The sequence below is a fragment of the Hemibagrus wyckioides genome, linkage group LG11 (assembly GCF_019097595.1).
Source record: "Hemibagrus wyckioides isolate EC202008001 linkage group LG11, SWU_Hwy_1.0, whole genome shotgun sequence".
NCBI classification, from domain to species: Eukaryota; Metazoa; Chordata; class Actinopteri; order Siluriformes; family Bagridae; genus Hemibagrus; species Hemibagrus wyckioides.
Window position 1 is genome coordinate 20113000 of NC_080720.1, and position 12072 is coordinate 20125071.

Genomic DNA, 12072 nt, shown 5'->3' on the forward strand with positions numbered 1-12072 from the left:
GCGCATGCAGAGATCCTACGCTGCCCTTCTGCAAATGGCTCCGCGCTGCTGACATGTGGCGGACTGCGAGGCGACTGAACTCGCGCATGCGCACTACCCAGGTCCGAGTGGCCGATACAAGATGGCGGAGTCGGTGGGGAGGGAGAGGCGGAGGCGGGTCCGGATCGAATAGAGCAAAGCCTATACAGGACTCCTAGAAAATCTCTCTCAGGTAAGAGATTTAGCGATTTAATGGGGACACTGTAGAGACAGACGTGTATCGGAATATCCAGGGCACACTAAGGTCTAAAAAAAACCTCGCATGTGTGCGTTAGTGCACGAAATAAATAAGCAATACTGTGCGGCAGCTCGCACTGGAGCGCGCGCGCCATCTTGTCTTGCATTTCCCTTGATCCAAAGTGCGCGCCTAAAATTGGGGTTGTCATGGACGAAGATCCGCAGGGCTTAAATGTCACACATTCCCATTTTAACCACACGTACGGATGCCCGTGTCTATCCTCGTGCGTTTTATGCACAACGTGGACCAAATGGCTAGGTATTCGTTCGTATTTTACCTGTTTTTTGCACGCATCCTCTGGCCGAGTTGCTCGCTGCTGCTGTTGTCTTTGTTGTGCAGCGCTCGGATGGCCGGCGTTTCCCCTCCTCCTCCTCCGTGTTTGTTTTCGGGCGGCTCGGTCCGGGGTGGGCGGTGTAGCAGGCGCATGCGTGTCCCTGCTAGCGACCATTTGAGCGCTTAACTGCTTTTTAAGACGGTGCACATAAATCACATTGTTTATACAAACACATCATCTCTATATGGTTCATATCATGATTATTACTGTGATATTAACAACGTAGAACAGCCTGAAAAGAAAGCCTGCTTGGCTAACGGGCTAGCAAGCTAATCGCCGAGTTGTTTTCATTCCGTTTCTATATATGCAACAGTTATTAATATTTACAGCTGGTATTATATATATATATAGCAATTATTATTATTATTATTATCGAGCTTCATCAAAACGCACATATCTATCAATAACCGAGACACAACAAATAGAATAAATGGTGTAAATAGTAGAGCACGAGCTGCTTGTTTTGGTGACGCGCCCCCTCCATGTTTTGGCGCTGCAATCCTCTTAAACACTGTAATATCAGCGGCTATTACGAGTTATAACCATTTAACCATCCCGGCTGCTTATATATTTCCATCAAGGTCACTAGAGTTGACCTAAAACCGTGACAACAGTTTTAGAGTAACTACAGTATTCAGCTCCTGATGCGGTGACGTAGACAGAGATTCCCCTTCTCCTTGAATGAAGTGCTTTGGCGCTTCTGCATTTCAGTATTTGTCTCAATGAGGAGCTAGACTGCTCCTGTTCCTCATAGAGGCTGATTGATCAACACAGGAACATGTAATTACATATTGTGTGAAGTTTTTCATTCATCAAGTGCATTTTAAATCAATTATCCCCATTCCATTAAGTGCTTGAAATGAGTGGTGTGTGGTTGTATTTATTTATTGTATTGTATTGTATTGTATTGTTTTTTTTTTTTTCTCTAAATGAAGACAGGACAAATGAGGAGCTATGACGAGTGAAAACCATAGTACCATAAAGGGAGACTCGGGCATGATCATGTCCCCAACTGGATCCTCAGCCCAAGCACCACCCCTCACACCCTCCACCAGCAAAGCCATCCAGGACCTGCCAGGTGTGTGTGTGTGGGTGTGTTTGCTTGTGCATATATAGTATCATGTTACTGTCCTTCTAGTGTGATGTCTGTAATGGCAGAGAAACACCTTTAGTTAACAATAGTGAACACGGTATACAGCTTACAATGGAATCTGGGTTACAATCTGCTTTCCACTTTTCCAAACATTTCACTGCAATAAGTACTTATTGTATAGGTTATTTATACGTATGTGACATTTAAACACATGATCAGTGTCTAATAATTATTGACAGTACTCATAAGGCTCAGAATTGTGTATCATGATGCCATTTTTCAATAATTTCTCGTTATATTTCCAACTCCATCTATGTAGTCAAGGATTTGTATAGTACTGTGACCACGTTGCTATTCCTTGTACTGTGTCACAGAGTATTATTTTATGTTTAGAGCAAACTGTAATATCCAGTTATTAATTGGGGCTGTCTGATTCTTATGTTAGATGAGCTGGTTCAGGCTGGATGGGCAAAATGCTGGAGCAAGAGGGAGAATCGGCCATATTATTTTAACCGGTTTACCAACCAGTCATTGTGGGAGATGCCGGTCCTGGGGCAGCATGATGTCATCGTAAGTACAGAGGAAAATTAAATATCAGTCACACTTTTATTAATAAACCTAGATGTTTGTAACACTTGATTGTATTAAACAAACCTGAAGTAGTTTGACAGCTGAGCAGAATACAACTTAAATCAGACACTTGCACAGATGACGACTCGCTCGGTGTTCGGAAGATTTGGTTGTTTTAGAAAGTCTAATCAACTGAACCACCTGGGATTTACACGGACAAGATTGATGATTATTCCTTCTAGTGCCTTTGCTTTGTCAGCACCTGTAACTCACCTCTGTTTTAAAGTCTGAAACTGATCTTTTCTTGACCGTGCTAATGTTTCAGTCTGATCCACTTGGCCTCAACGCTGCTCCTGCCTCCGGTGATGGCACAGGGGACCCTGGGCTGGGCAACGGGCAACGGAAGAGACGCCCCTCAGAGGATACCTCCTCAGGGGGCCCTAACAGCTTCAAGAGGCCGAAGGTCAGCTTTTTTTTTTTTTTTTTTTTTTATGCGTTATTAAGTGGTAGATTGAATGACTAGTGTTTTGCTACCTCATTTAGATTCTGATGAAGATGTTGTGTTGACTTACTTATGGTATCTATTTAAAGATAATGAAAGCAGGTTTTGCTGATCATTTTTAAATGATTTTCTTTTCCCCTGGAATATGAAGGTTGAGATTCCTGTAACTCCAACAACCCCTACAATCCCGATATCACCAAGCACCCCTGGCGCAAAGCCCTGGAACTCCACCTTAGACGAAAAACAAGCCCAGCCTAGCACCCCTGCTCCTGCTCCAGCCCCATACCGGCCTTCTGTGTGAGTAACACTGCATCATACACCATGCTCCTTTCCTCACCAGGACACTTGTAGGCACTTGTCTTGTTAGACACTTGTATTATTATTAATAGTAGTAATGCTATAACTACTAAATAAGCAACAGAATAGAAAGAAACTGTGTGTATTTCGCTTATCATTTAATCAAATGTCATCGCTTTGTTGTCTCTTTTTGAGTTTTTTGTAAACAAGTGAAAAAATTGTTATCGAGAATCTAGGACAACATTTTTTATTATTTTTTGTAATGTTTATGCTGTCAAATACTATTGCAGATATTATGCGGACAACAAAAGGAAAAGCACCAAAATTATTTGCACCCTTTGGAGATTCAAATTTTCATAAGATAGAAAAAGGTAGAATATTGTCACCATTAAAGAATGTTTAAAATGAAATGGCAACAAATCGTCCTCCCTGCAGAAATATTTGCTCTTAGTCTTTAGAAACATCGTTGCGGTAAATTAAAAAGAGAGATCTATGCACAGATCCGTTAGATAATAAATAATAATCAGTAAAATCCTCTATGCTTGTTTTTCCAAGTTTTGTGGCTCGCTAATTGTCTTACAGCTTATAGCTCTGTGAAAGCTGATCATATAATGAAAGTACCAGAAAATTTTAGCCCCAGTGATGACCCCAAACATATACTTACTATCCACTTTATAAGGAATGTCTGTACACCTGCACATTCATGCAGTAATCAATCAGCAAGCAGCAACACCATATATTTCCATATTTCATGATGATACAGTCAAAGCTTTAGTTAATGTTAATCAAACATTAGAACGAAGAAAAAGTGTTAGCTAAGTAATGTGAACTGCTGAGCTCCTGGGATTTTTCACACACAACACACTCTAGAGTTTACAGAGAATGATGAGAAAAAAACAAAAAGCATTGAGTGAGTGACAGTTCTGTGAAGGGAACTGGCTTGCTGATAAGAGCGGCCAGAGGAGAATGACCAGATTGGTTTGAGCTGTCAGAAAGGATATAGTAACAAATATAAGCATTCTTTAACTTGATATTGAACTTGAGGTGAAGAAGAACAGGAATCTGAAGCCATCATTGGCACAGACTCATTGATATTGCACAGCTGAAGACTGGACAAAGACCAGGTGATTTTTTTTTTCTTTTTTAGCTGTCCAGTTAGAGCGAGCCTTTGCCCCCTATCGCCTCAGATTTCTGTTCTTGGCAAACAGAAGTGTAATCTGATGCAATCTTTGGCTGTTTTTTGCACCGTTCTGTTTAAACTCTAGAGACTTTTGTGTGTAAATTTCCCAAGAGATCAGCAGTTTCTGAAACACCCACACCAGACAGTCTGTTACAAACATCTATGCCACAATCAGAATCGGATACATCACTTTTTCTTCAGTCTGATGGTTGATGTGATTTGTATCTGCTTCATTTTTTTGATTTGTGCTGCTGCCATGTGTCTGGCTGATTAGATAACTTCAGAAATGTGCAGGAGTTGTGGATGGTGTGTGTATCATCTAATCAAAGCAGAGAAAGTTGGTTTACAATTACTTCAATATATATATATGAATTACTTCATTTTATATATATATATATATATATATGTTGATTCACATAATATGCATTGCAAGTGTAATTTTGTAACGTGGTGTTGGAAGTACTATTTATTTTTGCACATGAATTGTACCAATACTTCTGAAACGATAGATAGATAGATAGATAGATAGATAGATAGATAGATAGATGTTATAAAGTAGCAGATCTCAAATTTTGGAAATTAAGTATAAGTGTCTGACACATTTTTTTATATTTTTTATTTCAGAATCTACTGGGATCTGGACGTTCAGACCAATGCAGTAATTAAAGAGCGGGCTCCATTCAACTACCTCCCTCCTCACCCGGAGATTGAGCTACAGCGTGCCCAGCTCACCACCAAACTCCGCCAGCACTACCATGAGCTGTGTTACCAGCGTGAAGGTACACACACACGCACATACAAACACACACATTCCAGAGAAACACCTCAGAATATCCAGATCTCTATTTGTAGTATCAAAGGAAGGTAACAATTAAGAGAGAAGAGATGCTTCTCATCACGTCGTGCTTGGCATATAGAATGTAGACATATGCAGAGTATAGTTTATTGTTAACACTACGGGCTGTTCTGTATTGCACTGGCATTAAGGGCACCACACAACACGAACTGGAGATTTTTCCCCCCTTCAAAAGATATTGTGAGCTCTCAAACACATCTAAGCTGCCATAAAGCAGTCAGGGATTTTACTAAACAAACACACCCTGACCCTGTTGATTTGCACGTTCCAGGGATAGAGCCGCCGCGAGAGTCATTCAACCGCTGGCTGTTGGAGAGGAAGGTGATGGATAAAGGAGTGGATCCTCTGCTGCCCAGCGAGTGTGAGCCCGTCATCTCACCCTCCATGTTCAGAGAGGTCATGAACGACATCCCCATCAGGTCCAAATCCAATCCCCTATATTACTGTGCATGAATAAGCTCACTTCAGTGCTTAGAGGTAGAATGACCCATAGTTCTTTCTCTGGAATTCTAGACTCTCACGCATTAAATACAAGGAAGAGGCCAGGAAGCTGTTATTCAAGTATGCAGAAGCAGCCAAGAAAATGATAGATTCCAGGTGAACAATCATGATCATACTACAATTCCTGCAATGTTTACAATATTTAAATTGCTTGTGATGGACTAACACATGTAACTCATGTGCCAACAGAAACGCCACACCCGACAGTAGAAAAGTTGTAAAGTGGAACGTTGAAGATACAATGAACTGGCTCAGGAGAGACCACTCTGCCAGTAAAGAAGACTACATGGTACTTTCCTGATCTTTTTTTTTTTTTTTTTTACATTTATCATCGTTGTGTGTGTGTGTGGTTTTTTCTTTAAAAACTGTTTTTTGCCTTCTCTCAGGATCGTCTGGAGCACTTGCGGAAGCAGTGTGGTCCTCACGTGACAGCCGTAGCCAAGGACTCAGTGGAGGGGATTTGCACTAAAATCTACCACATCTCAGCCGAGTATGTGCGCAGGATCCGACAGACCCACCTCAACCTGCTGAAAGAGTGTAACATCACGGGTAAGATCAAAACATGGGGATAGTGATTTCCTGCCCATGATTATTACATTTTATTAATAATTATTGCATTATTACACACACAAACACAAAATAATAAGTTAGTAAACAGTATGACATTTTTGTATGGTAATTAAAAATATCATAAACAGCAGAGTTTGTAATCTTCTTGTAAATCTAGGATTAATGTTTTTCTATATTGTCATTGTATTGTATGTTTACTGCTATGGTATTTTCATGTATTTTTTAATTCTGTTTGGTCAGAAGGTGTTGATTATTTTCCCGTAATAGCAGATCTGACAATAACGCTGAGTAGGTTGTTCCGGATCAGAATATCTGCCCAAATGCTCTAAATGTATCCTGTAGATGACTTGATTAGATTTTGAAATTCATCCAAACAGGGTCAAGCTTTACAGCAAGGTCATATGTGATGTGTTAGCTTAGTAGTTTAAGGTGTTGGACTACTGATAGGAAGGTTGTGAGTTCAAACCCCAGGTCCACCAAGTGGTTGGGTCCTTGAGCAAGGCTCTTAACCCTCAATTGCTCAGTTGTATACAAAAAATGAGATAAAATGGAAGTCGCTCTGGATAAGGGTGTCTGCCAAATGCCATTAGTGTAAATGTCAGATGTCTAACGTGACAGGCAGTTTTGTCTTATTATCTCCAATAAAGTGATGAAAGAGAAGCTGGCGTGGGATTGACCATTTATAGCTGCTATATTACATGTACTACTATGAGGTAGTTTTTTATTTGCTAATAAAATGCACAAATTTTGTTGTTCCATAAGGTTTCACTGTCAATCTTTAATGGTATAAGAGGAACATTTGGAAGATTTAATAAATGTTGAAAGTGGAAATATTTAGCTGTGAGGCAGGGGGATAACAGTAACTCGCAGTGCTTTGTGCTGGACTGCATCACAACACCTGGTTGTTGATTGTTTTCTTAACAGCATGTATTATGATGTTTTACTGCTGACATATAATCCACCTGTATTTGGAGATTCTACTTTGTGAACATTAGCAGCACAAAAAGGCCAAATCCCAGCAATAAAATGCTCAGTATATTGAGATTAGTTATCTGATGACTGTCCTTGTGCTGTAGTGGACGGGGCAGAGACCGCAGAAGTGCAGGACCGCTTGGTTTATTGCTATCCAGTTCGACTGTCCATTCCATCGCCACCCCAGCCCCGTGTTGAGCTCCACTTTGAGAATGATATCGCCTGTCTGCGCTACAAAGGAGAAATGGTGAAAGTCAACCGTGGCCACTTCAATAAACTGGTAGGATTTAATGCAGTGCTCTTGTACACTTCACTTCCGATGTGATGATTAAAATAATACAAAAAGCCCAAGCAAATAAAAGTGCTAAAGCTTCTTTTTATTCACTTATCTAATAGAGATGTCAGATGATATTTGAGAGAAGCCTTTTCATACTGTATGAATTGTGAACATGTGACAGTTGATTGTGTGCACTAACAGAGAAACGTGTATTTTCTATTTTAAAATTTCCCTTTCCCATGAACAGGAGCTGCTTTATCGGTACAGCTGTATCGATGATCCAAGGTTTGAGAAGTTTCTGTCGCGTGTGTGGTGCCTTGTAAAGAGATACCAGGTGAACAGATATGTTAAAACATCAGGGTTTCTTTTTTTATTTTTGCTTTAGAGAATGCTAAATGATATTCATATCATCTCACTGTGGGTTTTTTCTTTTTTGTAGGTGATGTTTGGATCTGGTGTGAATGAAGGCAGTGGTCTACAGGGAGCTCTTCCCGTGCCAGTATTTGAGGCTCTCAACAAACAGTTTGGAGTCACTTTCGAGTGCTTTGCCTCACCGCTCAACTGCTACTTCAAGCAGTTCTGCTCAGCCTTTCCTGACATCGACGGCTTCTTCGGCTCTCGAGGGTACGTTCTCCAGAGTGCAGGCTCAAATCTGACCACTGGTTTATAATTACTGTCATTCTAATGTAAATGTTTTCTTTGCTCGCTCTCTCTCTCTCTCTCAGGCCATTTCTAAGCTTTTCACCTGTCAGTGGATCATTTGAAGCTAATCCTCCATTCTGTGAGGAGTTCATGGATGCCATGGTCACACACTTTGAAGTAAGAGAGATTTGAGTGAAATCCCAGCTTATTGTTCTGTATGTACTGTATACTGGAAGCTTATTTGCTTGTCTGCTCTCCATCACTGATCTCTAGGAGCTTCTAGAGAACTCTAGCGAGCCTCTGTCTTTCATTATCTTTGTTCCTGAATGGCGCGACCCCCCGACCCCAGCACTGACACGGATGGAGACAAGTCGCTTCCGCAGGCACCAGATGTCGGTGCCAGCCTTTGAGCACGAATATCGTAGTGGCTCTCAGCATATCTGCAAAAGGTCAGATTGTCTATATGTCTATTTCTTTACACTCTCCTTCCCAATTCCTGCACACTTTAATACCGCACACACTTCCATATAACATTGTTATTCATTGCACAGACACAGAGGAAAGCTATTTAATAAATGGGATTTAAAAGTAAAATATAAAATGGAATTAAAAACAAGATTTTTTTTTGAATGAACAGAGGAACTGATGTGATTTGAAATATTGCCATTAAATGTGACGTAAGTCTTTCTTCTTTTTTTTTTTAAAGAGAGGACATGTACTACAAAGCCATCCACGGAACAGCAGTCATCTTCCTGCAGAACAACGCCGGTTTTGCTAAATGGGAGCCAACTAGCGAGAGGATTCAAGAGCTACTGGCTGCGTATAAGACCTCGGGACGTTCACTGTCCTCTCCTGGACCTTCTTCCTCTTCTTCCACCAGTAGTGGAGACAGAGACTCTAAACCGAGCTATGAGCGCTCAGCGAGCCTGGAAGCCCCCGGAGGCCGTGAAAGTAGCAGCCCTGCACCCGAAACAGCAAACGTTTAAGTGTGTGTGTGTGTGTGTGTGTGTGTGTGTGTGTGTGTGTGTGTGTGTGTGTGTGTGTGTGTGTGTGTGTGTGTGTGTGTGTGGAGAGAGAGAGAGAGAGAGAGAGAGAGAGAGAGAGAGAGGGAGCGCGACTGGCTGCATGTTAAGTCAGTTCATGAGAGAGAATGAGGAGAGCGTTAAAGAGAAAATGTTCATTTACTTTTCTCAGTCTCTAATATTTAAAGAAATATTATGGGTTTTATTATTAATGTTGTCATAGTTGTTAAGGTTTTTGTTTCGTTTTGTTTTTTTACGGATGATGTGATTATTTGGTCACTAATTACGTTTTGCTGTTGCTGTTGTCATTTGAGACGTGGTAATGCTACTCGGGTCCTGTTTTATTTTGGCCTTTTTTTTAACTCTGTGCTTTGTTCCTTGGCAGAGTTGTCTTTCTGTCAGGTTGAGAAGTGGACAAAATGGATGATAGTGTCTCTGTTGTGCTCTTCTTCTTCTTCAAATCATTTTTTTTCCCTAATTCTATGCCAACAGAAGGGTGATGAATCCATTAGCAGGAAGCTATGTTTTATAAGCCCCCTAACATGTGCGTAACTTGTGCATACAGATTCGCTGTGCCAGTTTATTTAGCGCTGGAGAGACTCCTTGAAGTTACCCATGCCAGCCTTAGTGGTCCCTCTTCTGGAACAGAGCACTGACGAGGACAAAAAACTCACCTGTGAGTTTGTTCAAAGTGGTTCCTTTTAGGGTGGGGTTCAGGATGCAAAGGAGTTAAACAGACACCTGTCAGATGCCAAGAAATTGGTTTCAGTGTGCTTTAGCTCCACTTTTCATGTACTCCTTGAAAATTGTGCACAGAGGACAAAGATGAATCCAGTTGACTTTGCTTACTCGTCTGCAGTTATGTTACTCTTTCAGGTGTACAGGACGTGCTTTCGGAAAGGTTTGGTAGCATCGACTGTGCTGAACACGATTTGTCTGAGTGGATAATATAACTTTCATCCTTTATTCACTCATTTTACTTAATGTATGTCTCAGTAACGATTTCCAGAGAAAGCAATAGGTGAACCTAAAAGCTTACACGTGACGTGTATATGTGATATTGCATTTCGGCAATACTAACTGTCCATCCATCCTTCCTATAGAATCCATCCTACTGTCTTAATTTGAGCCTTAGAAATAATTTTACTAAATGCCTTGGTTTATTTTTCTTTCTGTGAAGTTACAAATATGTTTGTAATGGTGTGTTTACTCCAGAACGAGATTAAACCTGATCACTGGGCAGCATAATGAATGTAAATTAACAAAAAGAAAAAAAAAAAAGGGGTCAAAGACTTGATCCTAAGTTTTCTCTCTAGTTCTGGGAGTAGAGCAAGGATCGGATCAAATCTTCTCTATTCCCAACATTCTTGTTCAATTTGTTGAAATCGGCTTTCTTGCAATTAGAAACGTAGTTGAATCGATAAGCATCCTTAGATCTGGTCTCTTACTTTCTGTTGTATTTTTTTTTTCACCTCTCTGTGTATATACCCGTCTTCTTTTTTTAAAGTATGAATTGTAATCGATTCAAGCGTTACGCTTGAGGGACGGCTCATGCACTCTCGCCATTATAGCAGTAAACAGTTTTGGCAGCTTGCTGATCATTGCTAACATCCGACTCCCCCGAAGGTAGTATCTCACCTTTTATGAAGTCTTTATCTGGCTTTCTCATTCCTGGGGTGTTTCCCATCACCAGCAAAACTGTAGATATTGTACAGAAAAGCATTATGAAGTATGTTTTTTGTTTGTTTGTTGTTTTTTTTCTGCCACAGTTGTAGTGAGCTCTTTTGACAAAAAAAAGAAAAAAGTATTCTACATGTCTTTCGCCCCATGCTTTTTATTTCTTTTAATTAAACAAATTTGTTTATGAATTATACAATTTATTAAATAGAAGTCATTTTAAACTAAACCAAAGTGATACCTGAGAAAGAGGAGAAATCTATCTTGTATGTAATAGTAGAACTGTGTATGAACAGTACTGCATAGTGTAACCAGCAAAAATGATTTGTTATTTTTATATTTCAATGTTGTATGTGTTCTGTTTAGGTTCTTTTGCTTGATCCCATTTGTCACAATCACAAAAGAGAGAATTAAATGTATAGTGCTCATAGGCTTTGTCAGATGCGTTATTCTTGATGCAGCATTCGCAGCTACACTATATTGACAAACATTTTGGAATGTCTGCCTTTACATGCACATGGATGTAATATGGAGTTTTTACATTCAGTTTCAATTCTTCTGGGAAGGCTTTCCACAAGGTTTAGGAGTGAGTTTATGGGAATTTTTGACCATTCCTTTAGAAGCGCATTTGTGTGGTCAGGCACTGATGTTGGATGAGAAGGTCAGGCTCACAGTCTCCGCTCTAATTCATCCCAAAGGTGTTCTATCAGGTTGAGGTCAGGAGTTTCTCCAAACCAAACTCGCTCATCCATGTCTTTATGGACCTTGCTTTGTGCACTGGTGTGCAGTCATGTTGGAACAGGAAGGGGTCATCCCCAAACTGCTTCCACAAAGTTGGGAGCATGAAATTATTCAAAATGTCTTGGTATGCTGAAGCATTAAGAGTTCCTTTCACTGGAACTAAGGGGCCAAGACCAACCTCTGAAAAACAACACCTGAAATCAATGATTTGGAGGGGTGTCCTAAAACTTTTGGTAATATAGTGTATTTCTGCACCTGTAAGTGATTTTACTCTATTAAGTCATTGTTATTTTTGCTGTTTTGTTTGTGTTTTCAAAGCTGATGTATGAAGCTGGAATTTCTGAGAATATCGTCTGAGCATTAGTCATCAGCCTACTGTTCCAGGATGTTATCAGTCTTTTGAATCAGTATGAATATATTTATCTTAGTTTTGTTCTTGGATATGTGAAAGGTGTAGCTTTTATAGGATTTTGTAGGATTTATTGTAGCTGAGGAAGCTTAAAGAACCAGGACTACACTACTTATTGCTTTTTTCCCCCATGTTCTTAACATGCTAAATAT

General features: G+C 40.2%; 1 protein-coding gene across 3 annotated transcripts; it reads left to right on the plus strand.

Annotated features, from left to right (window-relative positions):
- Positions 1 to 73: 73 nt before the first annotated feature.
- pcif1 (phosphorylated CTD interacting factor 1) lies at positions 74 to 11200 on the plus strand. Of its 3 annotated transcripts, none has more exons than XR_009206045.1 (17): positions 74 to 211; positions 1547 to 1689; positions 2150 to 2274; positions 2600 to 2737; positions 2928 to 3073; positions 4878 to 5032; positions 5381 to 5528; positions 5623 to 5706; positions 5800 to 5899; positions 5997 to 6159; positions 7257 to 7432; positions 7677 to 7763; positions 7869 to 8053; positions 8155 to 8248; positions 8345 to 8520; positions 8778 to 9111; positions 9148 to 11200. XR_009206045.1 is itself a non-coding variant. In XM_058402747.1 (17 exons), the coding sequence occupies exons 2-16, from the start codon at positions 1566 to 1568 to the stop codon at positions 9055 to 9057; spliced, it is 2181 nt and encodes a 726-aa protein (XP_058258730.1). In that variant the 5' UTR covers positions 74 to 211; positions 1547 to 1565; the 3' UTR covers positions 9058 to 9099; positions 9146 to 11200. The 3 variants fall into 3 exon arrangements, 2 of the variants coding, with proteins under 2 accessions (XP_058258730.1, XP_058258729.1); XM_058402747.1 differs by having other exon boundaries at positions 8778 to 9099; positions 9146 to 11200; XM_058402746.1 differs by having other exon boundaries at positions 8778 to 11200.
- Positions 11201 to 12072: the final 872 nt, after the last annotated feature.

What these genes read in the sequence shown, in the direction of transcription:
- pcif1 (XM_058402746.1), top strand. Translation starts at nt 1,566, where the DNA reads ATGACGAGTGAAAACCATAGTACCATAAAGGGAGACTCGGGCATGATC. An exon ending in AGCCATCCAGGACCTGCCAG is followed by an intron (nt 1,690 to 2,149) that starts GTGTGTGTGTGT and finishes TTCTTATGTTAG; the next exon opens with ATGAGCTGGTTCAGGCTGGA. An exon ending in GTGGCCACTTCAATAAACTG is followed by an intron (nt 7,433 to 7,676) that starts GTAGGATTTAAT and finishes TCCCATGAACAG; the next exon opens with GAGCTGCTTTATCGGTACAG.